This window comes from Ambystoma mexicanum, chromosome 2q (assembly GCF_040938575.1).
Source record: "Ambystoma mexicanum isolate Mex_15411 chromosome 2q, UKY_AmexF1_1, whole genome shotgun sequence".
In the NCBI taxonomy this organism is placed as follows: domain Eukaryota; kingdom Metazoa; phylum Chordata; class Amphibia; order Caudata; family Ambystomatidae; genus Ambystoma; species Ambystoma mexicanum.
Window position 1 is genome coordinate 233588839 of NC_090924.1, and position 13292 is coordinate 233602130.

At 49.1% G+C, this 13292-nt stretch overlaps 1 protein-coding gene across 1 annotated transcript in view; it reads left to right on the plus strand.

The window, feature by feature from the left end:
- PDPK1 (3-phosphoinositide dependent protein kinase 1) overlaps positions 1–13292 on the plus strand; it is a 1145521-nt gene that overhangs the window by 778284 nt on the left and 353945 nt on the right. The window contains exon 11 of the mRNA XM_069647190.1: positions 6077–6291. Within this exon, the coding sequence (XP_069503291.1) occupies positions 6077–6291 (215 nt within the window). The remainder of the gene's footprint in view (positions 1–6076; positions 6292–13292) is intronic.

The following is a 13292-nucleotide window of genomic DNA, read 5'->3' on the forward strand; positions in this document are numbered from 1 at the left end:
CCGCTATCTGTCTCCTCGCGTCCGCTCCTGAAATGCCACGAACGTGCGATTTTCTTGTATTGGCCGTTACCTAGGTAACAGTAGTCCTTTTTTTTCCATCAACACTGTATTAAAAAAGACGCAGGCGGCCATCTTTAAAGGTGTTGTTTGAGCATTAATTGCTATTAATTATCCCAGACACTGACTTTACCCCTGCACAATCTATGTGATAGTCAAATATTTAAGTATTTAAATATTAGAATTCACTTCACATGAGTAACAATTTTACCCGTTACTCGGCTGCAGTAATTCATATTAAATAGTCGTGTTTTCTTACAGAGTAAATCAAAAAGATACAAAGATTTATTGGACAAACGATGACTTAAATTATTACTAACTGATTTACTTGCACATATGTGTACGTTACTTGAGGGGCAAGCCGCCATTGCTAATGCCGACCCATACCAATGCCTGGTAATCGGGTATTAATATGTTGTGCTAGGTTCATGCCTGCAATTATATATAGATAGGATGGTGTAATTTGTGAAATAATTTTTCTTGGTTTCTTGAGAGGTGGGTCAATAAAATGAAATGATTAGAGATGACAAAATTGGCTGGAGACACTCTCCAGGGTTGATTAAATGCAAAATACTAGGCCAAATCAAATAGGTGTTGAGAGACGTCAAGAATGTGTCTTTGTTCAAAAAGTGCAATATCATAGAATAGTTAGTACTTATCTAGCAAGAGACAATCCATTCCTTTACATCTTGGTTCAAAGTGAGCATCATCTCAAAGTGCAAACAGTAAGTGTAGAATCCATGCCTGTGTCCAACATTAATACTCAAATTAAATTGCTATTTTTTTGACATATTATATGTTTCAAAATGTCACTACCTCGTAGGGGCATGTTTCACAATTTACAGAAACACCCCCATTTCATTGTCCGTGTTCAGTCCCAACACAGTCGATCTGAATCTGCAAATTGTCTGTGCTGCTTCTTGTGTCAGAGCCTTTTCTCTATTTCCTCCACGTCTGCCTAATTTGACTTTTTTCAGACCATTGAATCTGATGTTACTCTTGTCATCCATTTGGTGGAAAGTCTGCCAATGTATCGCTAAGGGCAGTGTTCCATCTTAGCTGGCGATCAGTGATAGGTGTTCTCATATTTGGATCCTGAGTTCTCGGATTGTGTTTCCAATGTATATCTTTCCACATGCACAGATGATGGCGTATATTATGTATTTGGATTTGCAGTTGGTATTTTCTTCAATAGTTAGTTATTCTGTTTTGGTCACTAAATTTGTTGGTTGGTTTATGTGCATTCTTGAAATTTACTCTGCGCGCCAAACCAGGTTTGGTCTCTTTGTTCTTTTGCCTTTAGCGGGATTCATGAGTGAAGCCCGCCTCTGGCTCCAGAGTGTGAGGGAGGTGCCCGAAACTCCCTGTGCTTAGTCTCCTAGGAGACCCAAATGCACTCTGTGGTTATTGGCTGGATGACTGTCCGGCAAGGACAGCCACCAGGCTGGGTGATTGACAGCTAGGCTGGAATGAATGGGAGAGAACTGAATAAAAGGCGAGTCTTTTGGCTTGGAAGGCAGAGTCGACCACTGGACGAAGAAACCAAAGAAGAACTGCTGCAACTGCTGTACCATTGTTTTGCCTGGTGAAGCCCTGCTGCAGTGCCGAAACGCCAAGTTTGCATCGACAAAGAAGCCCCTGCAAGGATGACTTTTCCCTTTGATTTGGTGGGACCAATCAACTCCAAAGTAAGCCACCTGGACAGCCATCTCGGAGCTGGTTGAATTTCCATAGAGTGGCTGCTGGAAACCGTATAGCCAGGGAGAGGAACACCAGGTTGTGTGTGTTGCTTTTAAGCTGGCCTAGAGCTTTCGGAAGATCCCCCGGACTCCCAAGAAGCATGACTGAGCAAGCCTGCGCCCCCTCAACAGAGTGCGGGACCCCAGAAGCAAGGATAGTCCATCTTGACAGCCAGGAACCGTGGTGGTGCTATTTGCGGTAGATGCAAGGAGCTGAAACACTGAACAGCCACTGAAAGTGACGTTTGCAGGTTGTGAGTTTTTGACCGTCCCAGTGCATTGCAGGAGTCCCCCGACGTCCTCCCTCTTGTCCCCACGACTGAGGCCCAGGAACAGTTAGAGCTGCACATGAACAGAAGTCATCTGCTGCATCTTTTCTTCATCTTTAAAGGTACTGTAAAAAGTCTGACAGAACTTACCTCTTACTGTAGAGTGCTTGCCACCTCTGCAACTCACAAGTCTAATCAGCTCGTGGCCCTACATTTTATTCTTATTTTCATCAATGACTCCTAAGAACTTGTGCAAAGACTTTTCCATTTACTTACCAGAAGTGCTTCATCCTATACAAGACTTTTGCCCATTGACGTTGGCTTAGCCTATTGAACTGAATGACTCTTATAGGAATATCTAAAAGCACTTGCCTGCTTAAGAATATTTGTGGTCTCTTGTGGTACTAAATAACCTTTGCCTTTTACCAACTTTTAAGAGTATTCTAAATGCCAACAGTAAGATATTAATGTCCCCAGCACCCTAGTTTTTGAAGTCACCAGTGGTTGTAGGTTGTGTCTGTGGGCCATCCCAAAAGGGTCTTTACTGATTTAGAAACTCAGAGTGTACAGCATTGAAGTATATTTGTGTGTTACTATTCTATTGCTCCCTTCTGAAGAAGGCTTTATAACTGACTGATAAATACATTAATAATTGTTTATGCAAGAAACCTTGAGTGTAAGAGTTTATTTCAATACCTGTAATTGTGAATCTTTGTAACTCCACTACAGCTCACATTTACCGCTCTTGATGTAAGCCTGGCTGCTCAACACGCTAGCAAAACTGTGTATTACAAGTTTATACCAAGGTTTGGGTTTCCCTATACCTGTGGAGAGATGTGTGTAGTGGTCCTAGAGGGTACTGCATACAAACTTTGCTTAACACGCAAAGGCACTGGGCCATCAGGCAGGGAATGTTCCTCGTTCCTCTCCACCTGGCAGGCGTCAAGAACTTCATTGCAGACTCTCTCAGCAGGGAACTGCACTCCTTCCATGAGTGAGAAATTCGTCAGGATCAGGTGGGGACCGCCTGTTCATCAAATCAGGCAGACCCCCAATCGATCTTTTCGCCACGGCATCGAAATCCAAATGCCAGGTGTTTGCCAGCCGATTTCATCAACCATGGAGCTTGGGGGACGCACTTTCCTTCCTGTGGGAAGGCTTTTTTCTGTACGCTTTTCCCTCATTTCCTCTCCTGCTACTTATCAACACACTTAGTGTCGATGCAGGATGATACTCATCGCCCCTGCATGGCTGAGACACATATGGTATCTGTACCTTCTTAGCCTGTCGCGTCGCCTCCAGTCAAGCTGCCGGTACTTCTGGATCTGCTCACCAGAGGGGGAGGCGCAATCCTTCCATCATGACCCACGATTGCTGAACCTGAAGGCATGGCTCCTCTAGCCTTAGAGTTTGGAGGTTATGAGCTGCCAGCAGACTGCAAGGAAGTCTTTGCTGAGGCCAAGGCATCGTCGACACTAAAGTATGACAGCCATAAGTGGAAGTGTTTTGCTACATGGTGCCGGTCACACAAGATTACCCCTCGGAGGGTCACAGCTCCACGGATCCTTCCATACTTGCTGTATTTGGCAAGAGCTGGACTGGACTCCATCAAGGTATACCTGGCAGCCATCTCCCGCTACACCAGATTTCTGGGGCAAATCTTTGCTTGGGTCCCACAGACACAGGAGTTCCGCAAGGGACTTTTCCGATCCTTCCCAGCGGTGAAGGCTCCCGCCCCAGGAACTCAACGTAGATTCTAACAAGGCTCATGGGGGCACCTTTCAAACCTATGCATCAAGCCCCACTCTTTCTCTTGTGGAAAACTGCTTTCCTTGTGGCTATCACCTCTGCCAGACATGTGGGTGAGATCCAGGCCCTATCCTGCAAGCAAGTGAATGACTTTCCACGAATCGATGGTGGTACTGCGTACGCACCCCTCCTTCATGCCGAAGGTTCCGTTAGAATTCCACCTCAACCAGCCTTTGGTTTTGCCTGTTTTCTTCCCAAAACCTTTGTTGCCGGCGGAGAGGGCTTTGCATTTGCTGGACTTTGCTCATGCTCTGAAGTGCTATGTGGCAGGCAAGAATAGTTTTCAGAAGACCTATCAATTGTTTGTGAACTTTGGACCTGTGAACCATGGGAAGGCCTTTTCTAAGGCTGCCATCTCAAGATGGCTCTCTGGCTGCATCATGCACTGTCATCGGCTGGCAAACCGGCCGTTGCCGGGCTGTCCAAGAGCCCACTCCACCAGACCGATCGATGTGATGATGACGTTCCTTTCTGGTGTGCCCCTGCTTGACTTCTGCAGGGGCTGCAACATGGAGGTCTATACATACCTTCACAAAATTCTACTGCATCGACAGGGATTCCAGGGAGGAGTCCAGAGTCAGCCAAGCAGTGCTATGCAACCTGTTTGCTTGAGGTGAGTCTGTTCCATGGGTAAGTCTTAGTTGCCTCTGTTGAGCCTTGCCACCTCCCGTGGTTGTGTAATGTTGTACTGCTGTGTATTTATCATGAGCATGTGAATCCATGCCAGACCCCATGCTGGAGAAGGTTTAAGTTACCTACCCGTAACTATTGTTCTCCAGCATGGGTCTGGCTTGGATCTGCATGCAAACCCTCCCTCTGTGGCTCTTCTTGGTCATACTGCCACTTTACGTGCTTACCAAATCTGAAGATTGCTGCCAAAGGCAGGTCTTAAGGAGAGCTCTCTCATTGGATGGGGCAGTAGGACCCAGAGGGCAGTGATTGTTTAGAGGAGAAATACAGTTTTAAAGTAAAAGTGAAACTGTTTTTTCTTTTACCTACAATTCCCAGCCGGAATATTCATGACAATGTGACCATGTGAATCCTTGCTAGACCCATGCTGGAGAGCAATAGTTAAAGTAACTTAAGCCATCTTCCCTCTTCACCATAATAGGCTGGAATTCTGATATGTCAACTCAGCGCTTCATCTTTTTGAGGTCAATAAAATCAGTATATTCATTTGGGTAGCAATAAACATCTGTTACCATCACCAAGAAACCTCTCTGGAGATGAATGTGTTCTAGAAATACACACTTTGATATAAAAAGTATACATATGGTTACTACATATCGTTACGGACAGGGATACCGTTTTGGGAGGGGGAGGTGGACCCCATCTTTATTGGTGCCTGGATATGCAGTTATGTTCCTGTTGAAGCTGCCTTAGGACATCACACAAAAAGGCATTCCTAACTGCACTGTGTTGAGTGCCAGCATAAGCCACTCTGTGCTCTGCCTTTTTTTGCTACTTCTGCTTAACGCTGCAAGCTTAACAATGACCCGATTTGGGAAAACTGTTGTGGTTTCCTTCTTGATATTGTTGGGTTAACATATGGGCGGGGGTCTCCTTGGAAACGATCACAATATTATTAGAGATCACAGCATTAGCTACTAACATTTATTGAATACAGTTGTTAGAATGAATGCCTACAACAACAAAGCAACCTCCCTGATATACATCTCACAAAACTATTATCTTTTCTCCCCAGATTTGTCTCTACATGGCTTAGACTTCATAACATGTGGGGATGTTGCTTTACTATCTCCTTCCTGTCAAATTAATTCCTTTTATTTCTTCCACTTTTAATGTTGTTACTTTGTGCTCAGAAGTTAAATAAAATTAGAAAAATATAGCTTTAGAAAATGCATTTGTCAGGGACATTGTAGCAAGCATGCTTATACGCCTGTAGTCCCCTTGTTGTTGAACCCTAAAGCCTATATTGTCATTGTCTGATCACCTTTCACACCGGTTTTTAAGCATACCACATTTTGTTAATGTAAAAGGCCAACTGTCTAGGAGCATGGAACATACTTGGTTGATGTGTGTACCTTTGATTACACTATTGGTGGCAACTTGCCCCATAGCTGAAGAATGAACTATAATGCTTTGAATTTGAGATTTGCGGAATAGTTAATGCAAAAACAGCTTTCTTCCATTTACATCCTAATACTGTGTAAGGTAATTCTATTTTCTTTTTCTTTTTAGTATGATGACCTGTTGAGTCAGTTTGGTTGTATGCAAGTGTCCTCAGTCTCTTCCCATTCGTTGTCTGGTCCAGAGGCAAGCCAGACACCACGATCAGACAGTAACATAGAACAATACATTCATGATCTTGACAACAACTCCTTTGAGCTAGACCTACTGTTTTCAGAAGATGAGAAAATGCTCTTATTAGAAAAACAAGCTGGTGGAAACCAATGGTAAGATTGCTTTTAAATGAGTTAATGCACCTGCATGGGGTATTTTTATCTCTGAGCCACATCACTATGTAATTTGAGGTATTTGTAAAATGAATGCAAAAGCATGAATCCCCTTATTTTTCTACCCAATTTTCCAGTGATGATTTGAAAAGGATGCAAAAAAATGAACTGTCCATTTAGAACTTATTTTAATTGCTGTTGATTTGTCAAAAATGAACACTACATGCTGCCTTTAACATTCAATTATCATACCTATCCTAAAGAAACCTACAGCTAACCCCCTTCTTGCTCCTAATTTCCGTTTTATATCCCTCTTACATCCCTCTTACCTTTTCTATCAAAACTCCTTGAGCGCCTAGTTTATTCACGAATCTCATCATTTGTGTCTAGCCTATCTCTCCTTCCTCTCTATCAGTCTGGTTTCTGCCCCCACTATTCAACTGAAACAGCCCTTACCTATGTACTTAATTCCCTTATCAGTGCTCGCTACTCCAAACACTCATCTGTTCTTATTTTACTTGATCTATCCGCTGCCTTTGACACTGTAGATCATCCTTTGCTCCTGGACACCCTCTCCTCCCTTGGTCTGCGCGGGTCTGTTCTATCATGGTTTACATCTTACCTATTCAGCCGTGCTGTCTCTTGGGGCGGCAACACTTGTCCTCATGTTCCTCTGGTCCATAGCGTTCCTCAAGGTTCAGTCCTTGGTCCCTTTTATTTTCCTTATATACTTCCTTTCTTGCCCCCATTATCTCATCCTTTGGAGTGTCACACCACTTCTACACTGACGATACCCAGCTCTTTCTATCCTTCTCGTCCTTCTCCTCGGACATTCATCAGACTCTCTAATCTTGCCTCATCGCCATCAAGTCTTGGATGACCTCTCACTTCCTCACTCTCAATGCGAAAAAAAACTGAGGTCTATTCTTTCCCGCTAACACTCTCATCTTGCAATCTCCTCCCTCTTCCTCCCTCCTGTCTCTCAATCTCTCCCTCCGCCCGCAATCTTGGCATTTACTTTGATTCTAATCTCTCCTTTGACCACCACATCTCCCTTACATCCCGCGCCTGCTGATTTCATCTGTACAACATTCGCAAAGTTCGCCCTTTTCTCACTTTCCATGCTACAAAACTCTTTGTCTCGACTATTCTATTGTTCTGTTCTGTTCTTTTGTCTTCCTCGCTCACGCCTTGCTCCTCTTAAATCTATCCATCATTCTTCAATTTGCTCACTCTGTCTTCTCTCCTACCATGACCCAATTCCTCCTTCCCTAGCCTCTCTTGCCTGGTTGCCCTTCTATTCTCAACTTATATACAACTTTCTCTGTCTCGTGTTCAAATGTCTCTATGGCCTTGCTCCTGACTACCTTGCATCTCTCCTTTCTTTTTACTCTCCATCTCGCTCCCTCCACTCTACTAATCTTTTTAGACTCAATGTCACACGTCCCCCTTGTACACAATCCTGTTTTCGCTCGTTCCAGCTCCTAGCCCCTCTTCACTGGAACATGCTTCCCCTGTCTCTTCGCTCCATTACTTCCTATCCTGTTCGTTCCTCTTTAAAAACCCACCTGCTACAGTCCTCTAATTGATTTATTCTGCATATGTACACTGATTCACTTACTTTTATGAACGCTAATTGAATGTTACTGTTTATGAACACTGATTTGAGTTCTGATTCATTATATTGTTGACTGTCCTATGTAAAGCACTTTGGACAAAGGCGCTATATAAAACACAATTTCTCCAGCATGGGGTCTGGCATGGATTCACATGCTCATAAATATTCCCCGTCGTCAGGCTGGGAATCCTTGGTAAAGAAAAAATCAGTATCAGTTTCGTTTCTGATCTGTCTTTCTTAGTAACCAATCACTGATCTCTGGGTCATACTGCCCCCAGCCAATGACTGCCCTCTCCCTAAGCCCCGCCTCTGGCAGCCATCCGCAGATTTTTACTGCACGCTCAAGTGTTGGGAGTCCTCGTGTTTAGCTCTCGAGTTTTTTTGCTGCTTTTTCACGCTTTATCAGGAGATTTCTCATTTTTTCAGTTTAATCGAGCCTCAAGCTCCACCGTTTCTACTTCCGACAACGGGGACCCGTTTCGGAATTCTTCTACGCCCCTCAAGGGTGAAGTTTTCATCGAGTTTACACTTCTTGGAGGATTCCGGAAGATCTGCGGCCTACCTCAACGGACATGGCCCAGGACAAGGGAAGCTCGAAGCCCGGATCCAAGCTGTTCAGGTGCTGCCCTGGATGCGGATTACAGAACGTTTTCAAGGAGGACGAGCATTTGCGATGCCTCTACTGCCTTCATGAGGACAAGACGCACGTGGAGAAAGACTGCGCGTTCATCGTTAAGACCCCCGTGAAGTCCCCGGCGTAAAAGGGGGATGGGAGGCGGGCAGTGGCCATTACAGACTCGGAATCAGCCTCTGAGGAGGAACTGGTGGAAACCGAGAAGGGCCTCAACGAAAGGTTCATAGGCCTCAACGAGAGGTTCGAGAAGGTTCAATCCCAGGGGACGGTCCCTGCTGACGTGATCGAAGATAGCGACGATGACGACGAACAGGGCCCAGGGAGCGGCCATCCCGTCCGTCGCAGCCATTGCCCGAGCTCCAGGATAGCTCGGCGGCCATTTTGTTGGCAATCCAATCCTTATGCACCGAGATAAGGATGAGATTACCACGGACCCCTACGGAGGATCCAGAACTAGGCCCGTTGGGAAGCCCTCCGAACAAGCGGAGGAGAGTCCACCCCGCTCCGCCCTTCGTGCCTGCGAGACCAGTGGACCCCTCATCCCCCTCGTCGGACCCTAGAGAGGATACGGTGACGGATACAGCGACGGGGACGGACGATGATGGCAGCGATGACACAGCGGACATCCCGTCGTCACCCCAACCCTCCTCCCCACCCCCCGCGGGCGTCTCTAGCCGATGAAATTGGCTCTTTCCACGCCATGATAACCAGGGCATCCAAGCTCTTCCAGCTCTGCCCCAAAGAACAGAAAAAGGAGGGGTTTCTGTACCAACGACGAGAGGCCAAGAGGTAGACAGTCCTCGCGGTGCCTTTACTCGACGACATCTGGGACGAGGGGCTTGCTGTCCTCAAGAACCCTTCCACGACACCAGCCAAGAGGGACAGGTACGAGAAGAAGTACTGAGTCCCCAATGCCGCCCCCTTGTGCCTCAGGGCCCAGCCCACGCCGGACTCTGTCGTCTCGGCAGCGGCTTAGAAGAAGGCAGCGGGTGCGACGGCTTCAACTTCCACTTCCCCACCGGACAGCGAGGGCAAGAAGTTGGACTCTATGGGACGAGTCATAACGTCGGCGGCGACGACGATTAAGGCGGCCAATGCCTTAGCGATCGTGGCCCGCTACGACAGGGAGCTCTGGTTCAAGATAGCTCCCCTGCTAGACTTCCTACCTGATGACAAAAGGGTGGAAGCCCTAGAAATTCTGCAGGAATGCGAGGTGGCATCGGATCACGCCATAACGATGGCAACGGACATTGCTGATGCCGGATTTCGCCAACTGGGCAACAGTTTGCCTCCGACGACGAGGATGGCTCAAGGGGACAGACTTTCGCCAGGACATCCTGACCAGAGTGTTGGACATTGCGTTAGACGGCAACAACCTTTTTGGTAAGGCGGTGGACGAGTCCCTACAGGCCATCAAGACCGACTCGGAGACGGCCCAGGCCCTTGGGGTGCTTCAACAGCGACAGCCCTTTCGGAGCTCCGGAGATACAGGGTGCCTCCAAAGGATCCAGCGGTGGCTCCTCCTCTTCCCAGGAGGCCTACAGAGGTCGCGGCAAGCAAGGGGGAATCCCGTCGCCAAGGAGGCAAGGCCGCCTCCAAGCAAGACTGACCCGGCCAGATTGTCGGGCCCCCACCAAAGCATACCGGTGGGAGGCCGGCTGATGAAGTTCGTCAGCGTGTGGGAGTCCATCTCTACCAATCGTTGGGTGTTGGACACCCTGGCCAACGGGCACTCGCTGGAATTCCAAAAGAAGTGCCCTCGCTTTCCTCCCGTGGCCAGGAAGGAGAATCACATCCCTCAACTGCTGTTGGAGGTAAAGGCGCGATGCTCAAGAAAGGTGCCATCGAACTCGTCCCCAGGAGGCTCCGGGGCTCCAGAGTCTACTCCGGGTACTTCCTCGTCAGAAAGAAGACAGGTGGTTGGCGCCCCATCCTGGACCTGCGTCGGTTAAACAAGTACATCAAGGTGCAGAAATTCAGGATGGTCACCCTCCAGCATGTGCTGGGACAGCTGGAGGAAGGCGACTTCCTATCGTCGTTGGACCTGGAGGATGCTTACTTCCACATCCCCGTTCTAAAAAGGCACAGGAAGTTCCTCAGGTTCGTGGTTCAGGTTCGTCACTACCAATTCAGAGCCCTACCGTTCGTATTAAAGTCGGCACCCATGGTTTTCACCAAGTGCCTGGCACCAGTGACGGCGCGGCTGCGCCTGCAGGGGATCCACGTCTACCCCTACCTGGACGACTGGCTAATCCGGGCAAGGACAGGGGAACTCGCCGTCTAACATACGGCGAGGACCGTCCTGCTACTCACGGAGCTGGGGTTCGCCATAAACTACCCCAATCCCACCTGGTTCCATCGCAAGTAGCACTGTTTCTGGGAGCGAAGCTCGATACAGTGGGGCAATTGGCCTCCCCTTCAGAAGAGAGGACCAAGACCATCCTGGGCAAGGTGCAGCGCCTGTTGGCCACGGACGTGGCCAGGGTGAGGTCCTTCAGGTCTCTTCTTGGGAAGATGTCCTCATGCATCTACCTTGTACCCCTTTGCACACTTCGGATGCTTCCACTGCAGGAGTTCCTCGACGCCTGCTGGTTTCAGGCGACGGGCTGCTTCGAGGACAGGATTCCCCTCGACGAGGAGTTCTGTCGGGCGATCCTATGGTGGGGCACCCGGGCTCATCCAGGGTTGGACTGGCCTATAGGGAACTCTGGAGATTTCCCGGTGGGCCTCTGCACCCTGGGCCTCTTTTGTGTAGTATTGCCAAATTTTCTCATAGGAAAAGCATTGGGCTTGCTGAAAATGTGTCATATGGGACCACTTTGAACATTATTTCCAGGGCCTCTTTTGGTCCCCTGTATTTATTTCCAGGGCCTCTTTCAGTTCCCAGTCCACCCCTGGGCTCACCTCACTACAGGCACGGACTTTCAAACCCCGGCGTTTCAGGAGACGGTGACGACGGACGCCTCTCTGGAGGGTTGGGGGGACCCACACCGGAGATCTCCACGCAAGAGGCCTTTGGCTCCCGGAGGAGAGTTTTCTCCACATCAACATTCTGGAGCTCCGAGCAGTGTTCTGGGCGCTCAAGTCGTTCCTTCCATCCCTCAAGGACAAAGTGGTGAGGATCTTCACCGACAACACCACCACGATGTTCTACATACAGGGGGGCACCAGATCCCCAGCCCTATCCAAGGAGGCCCAGGATCTGTGGCACTGGGCCGTCGCCCAGGGGATGTTTCTGGTTCCCTTCCACTTGGCAGGAATAAAAAACACCATCGCCGACTCGCTCAGCAGGGAGCTGCGCTCGTGCCACGAGTGGGTACTGCGACAGGATCAAGTGGATCGGCTCTTCCAACGTTGGGGCAAACCCCAGAACGACTTGTTCGCGACAGCGGCGAACTCCAAGTGCCAGAGGTTCGCCAGCAGGTTCCCACACCCGAGGAGCATGGGCAATGCTTTCTCGTTCCCCTGGGACGGCCTGTTTCTCTATGCGTTCCCTCCTTTGCCGTTGCTGCTCCGCCTCATCAACCAGCTCAAGAGGACCAGGTGCAGGATGATCCTCGTCGCACCGGCGTGGCCGAGGCAGATCTGGTTCCCGGACCTTCTGGACTTGTCAACGTCCCCGCCAGTCAAGCTGCCGGCGGACGCGGATCTTCTCTCCAAAGGAGGAGGCGCCATTCTCCATCACGACCCACAGTCGCTGAACTTGCAGTCTGGCTCCTGTAGCACGAGTTTGGAGGGTACGATATACCGACTGATTGCAGAGAGGTTCTTGCAAAAGCCAGGGCGTCCTCAACTCTCAAGTGTTACGGTCATAAATGGAAGAGGTTCTCTGTCTGGTGCCGTGCACAGAAGATTAACCCTCTGCGGATTACGGCCCCTCAAGTACTGCCGTACCTAGTGTCGCTGGCCAAAGCTGGACTGGCTCACACCTCCATCAAAATACATCTGGCTGCTATCTCCCGATATACCAGGACTACGGGACGGGCGTCCTTGTGGTCTCATCGCCTGGTGAAGGAATTCATGAAGGGACTATTCCGATCATTCCCGCCGGTGAAGGCTCCGGCCCCGGCGTGGGAGCTTAATGTGCTGACCAGGCTCAAGGGGGGCCCCATTCGAGCCTATGCATTCGGCGCCTTTGAAGTTCCTGTCATGGAAGACAGCGTTCTTCGTGGCCATCACCTCCGCACGACGAGTGCGAGAGATCCAGGCGCTATCTTGCAAGCCTCCATACTTGACTTTCCATGACACGAGGGTGGTGCTGAGGACGCACCCCTCCTTTATGCCCAAGGTGCCGTCATACTTCCACCTCAACAAGCCCTTGGTGTTACCAGTTTTCTTCCCGTCGCCTTCGACGCCGGCCAAGAGGACTTTGCACTCGCTGGATGTGGCTAGAGCGCTGAAGTTCTACGTGGACCGCACAAAGAGTTTTCGGAAGACATCACAGCTGTGAATTTTGGAACTGTGAATCAAGGGAAGGCTCTCTCGAAGACTTCCATTTCCAGATGGCTCTCTGGCTGCATCATGCACTGTTACCGGTTGGCAAACCGACGGCTGCCCGGCCGTCCGAGAGCCCATTCGACCAGAGCGATCGCTGCTACCACGGCGTTCCTGTCTGGTGTGCCCCTGCTGGACATGTGCAGGGCTGCTACATGGAGGTCGACACACAACTTCACAAGATTCTACTGCGTCGATCAGGACTCCAGGGAGGAGTCTAGGGTCGGCCAAGCAGTGCTGCGCAACTTGTTCTCC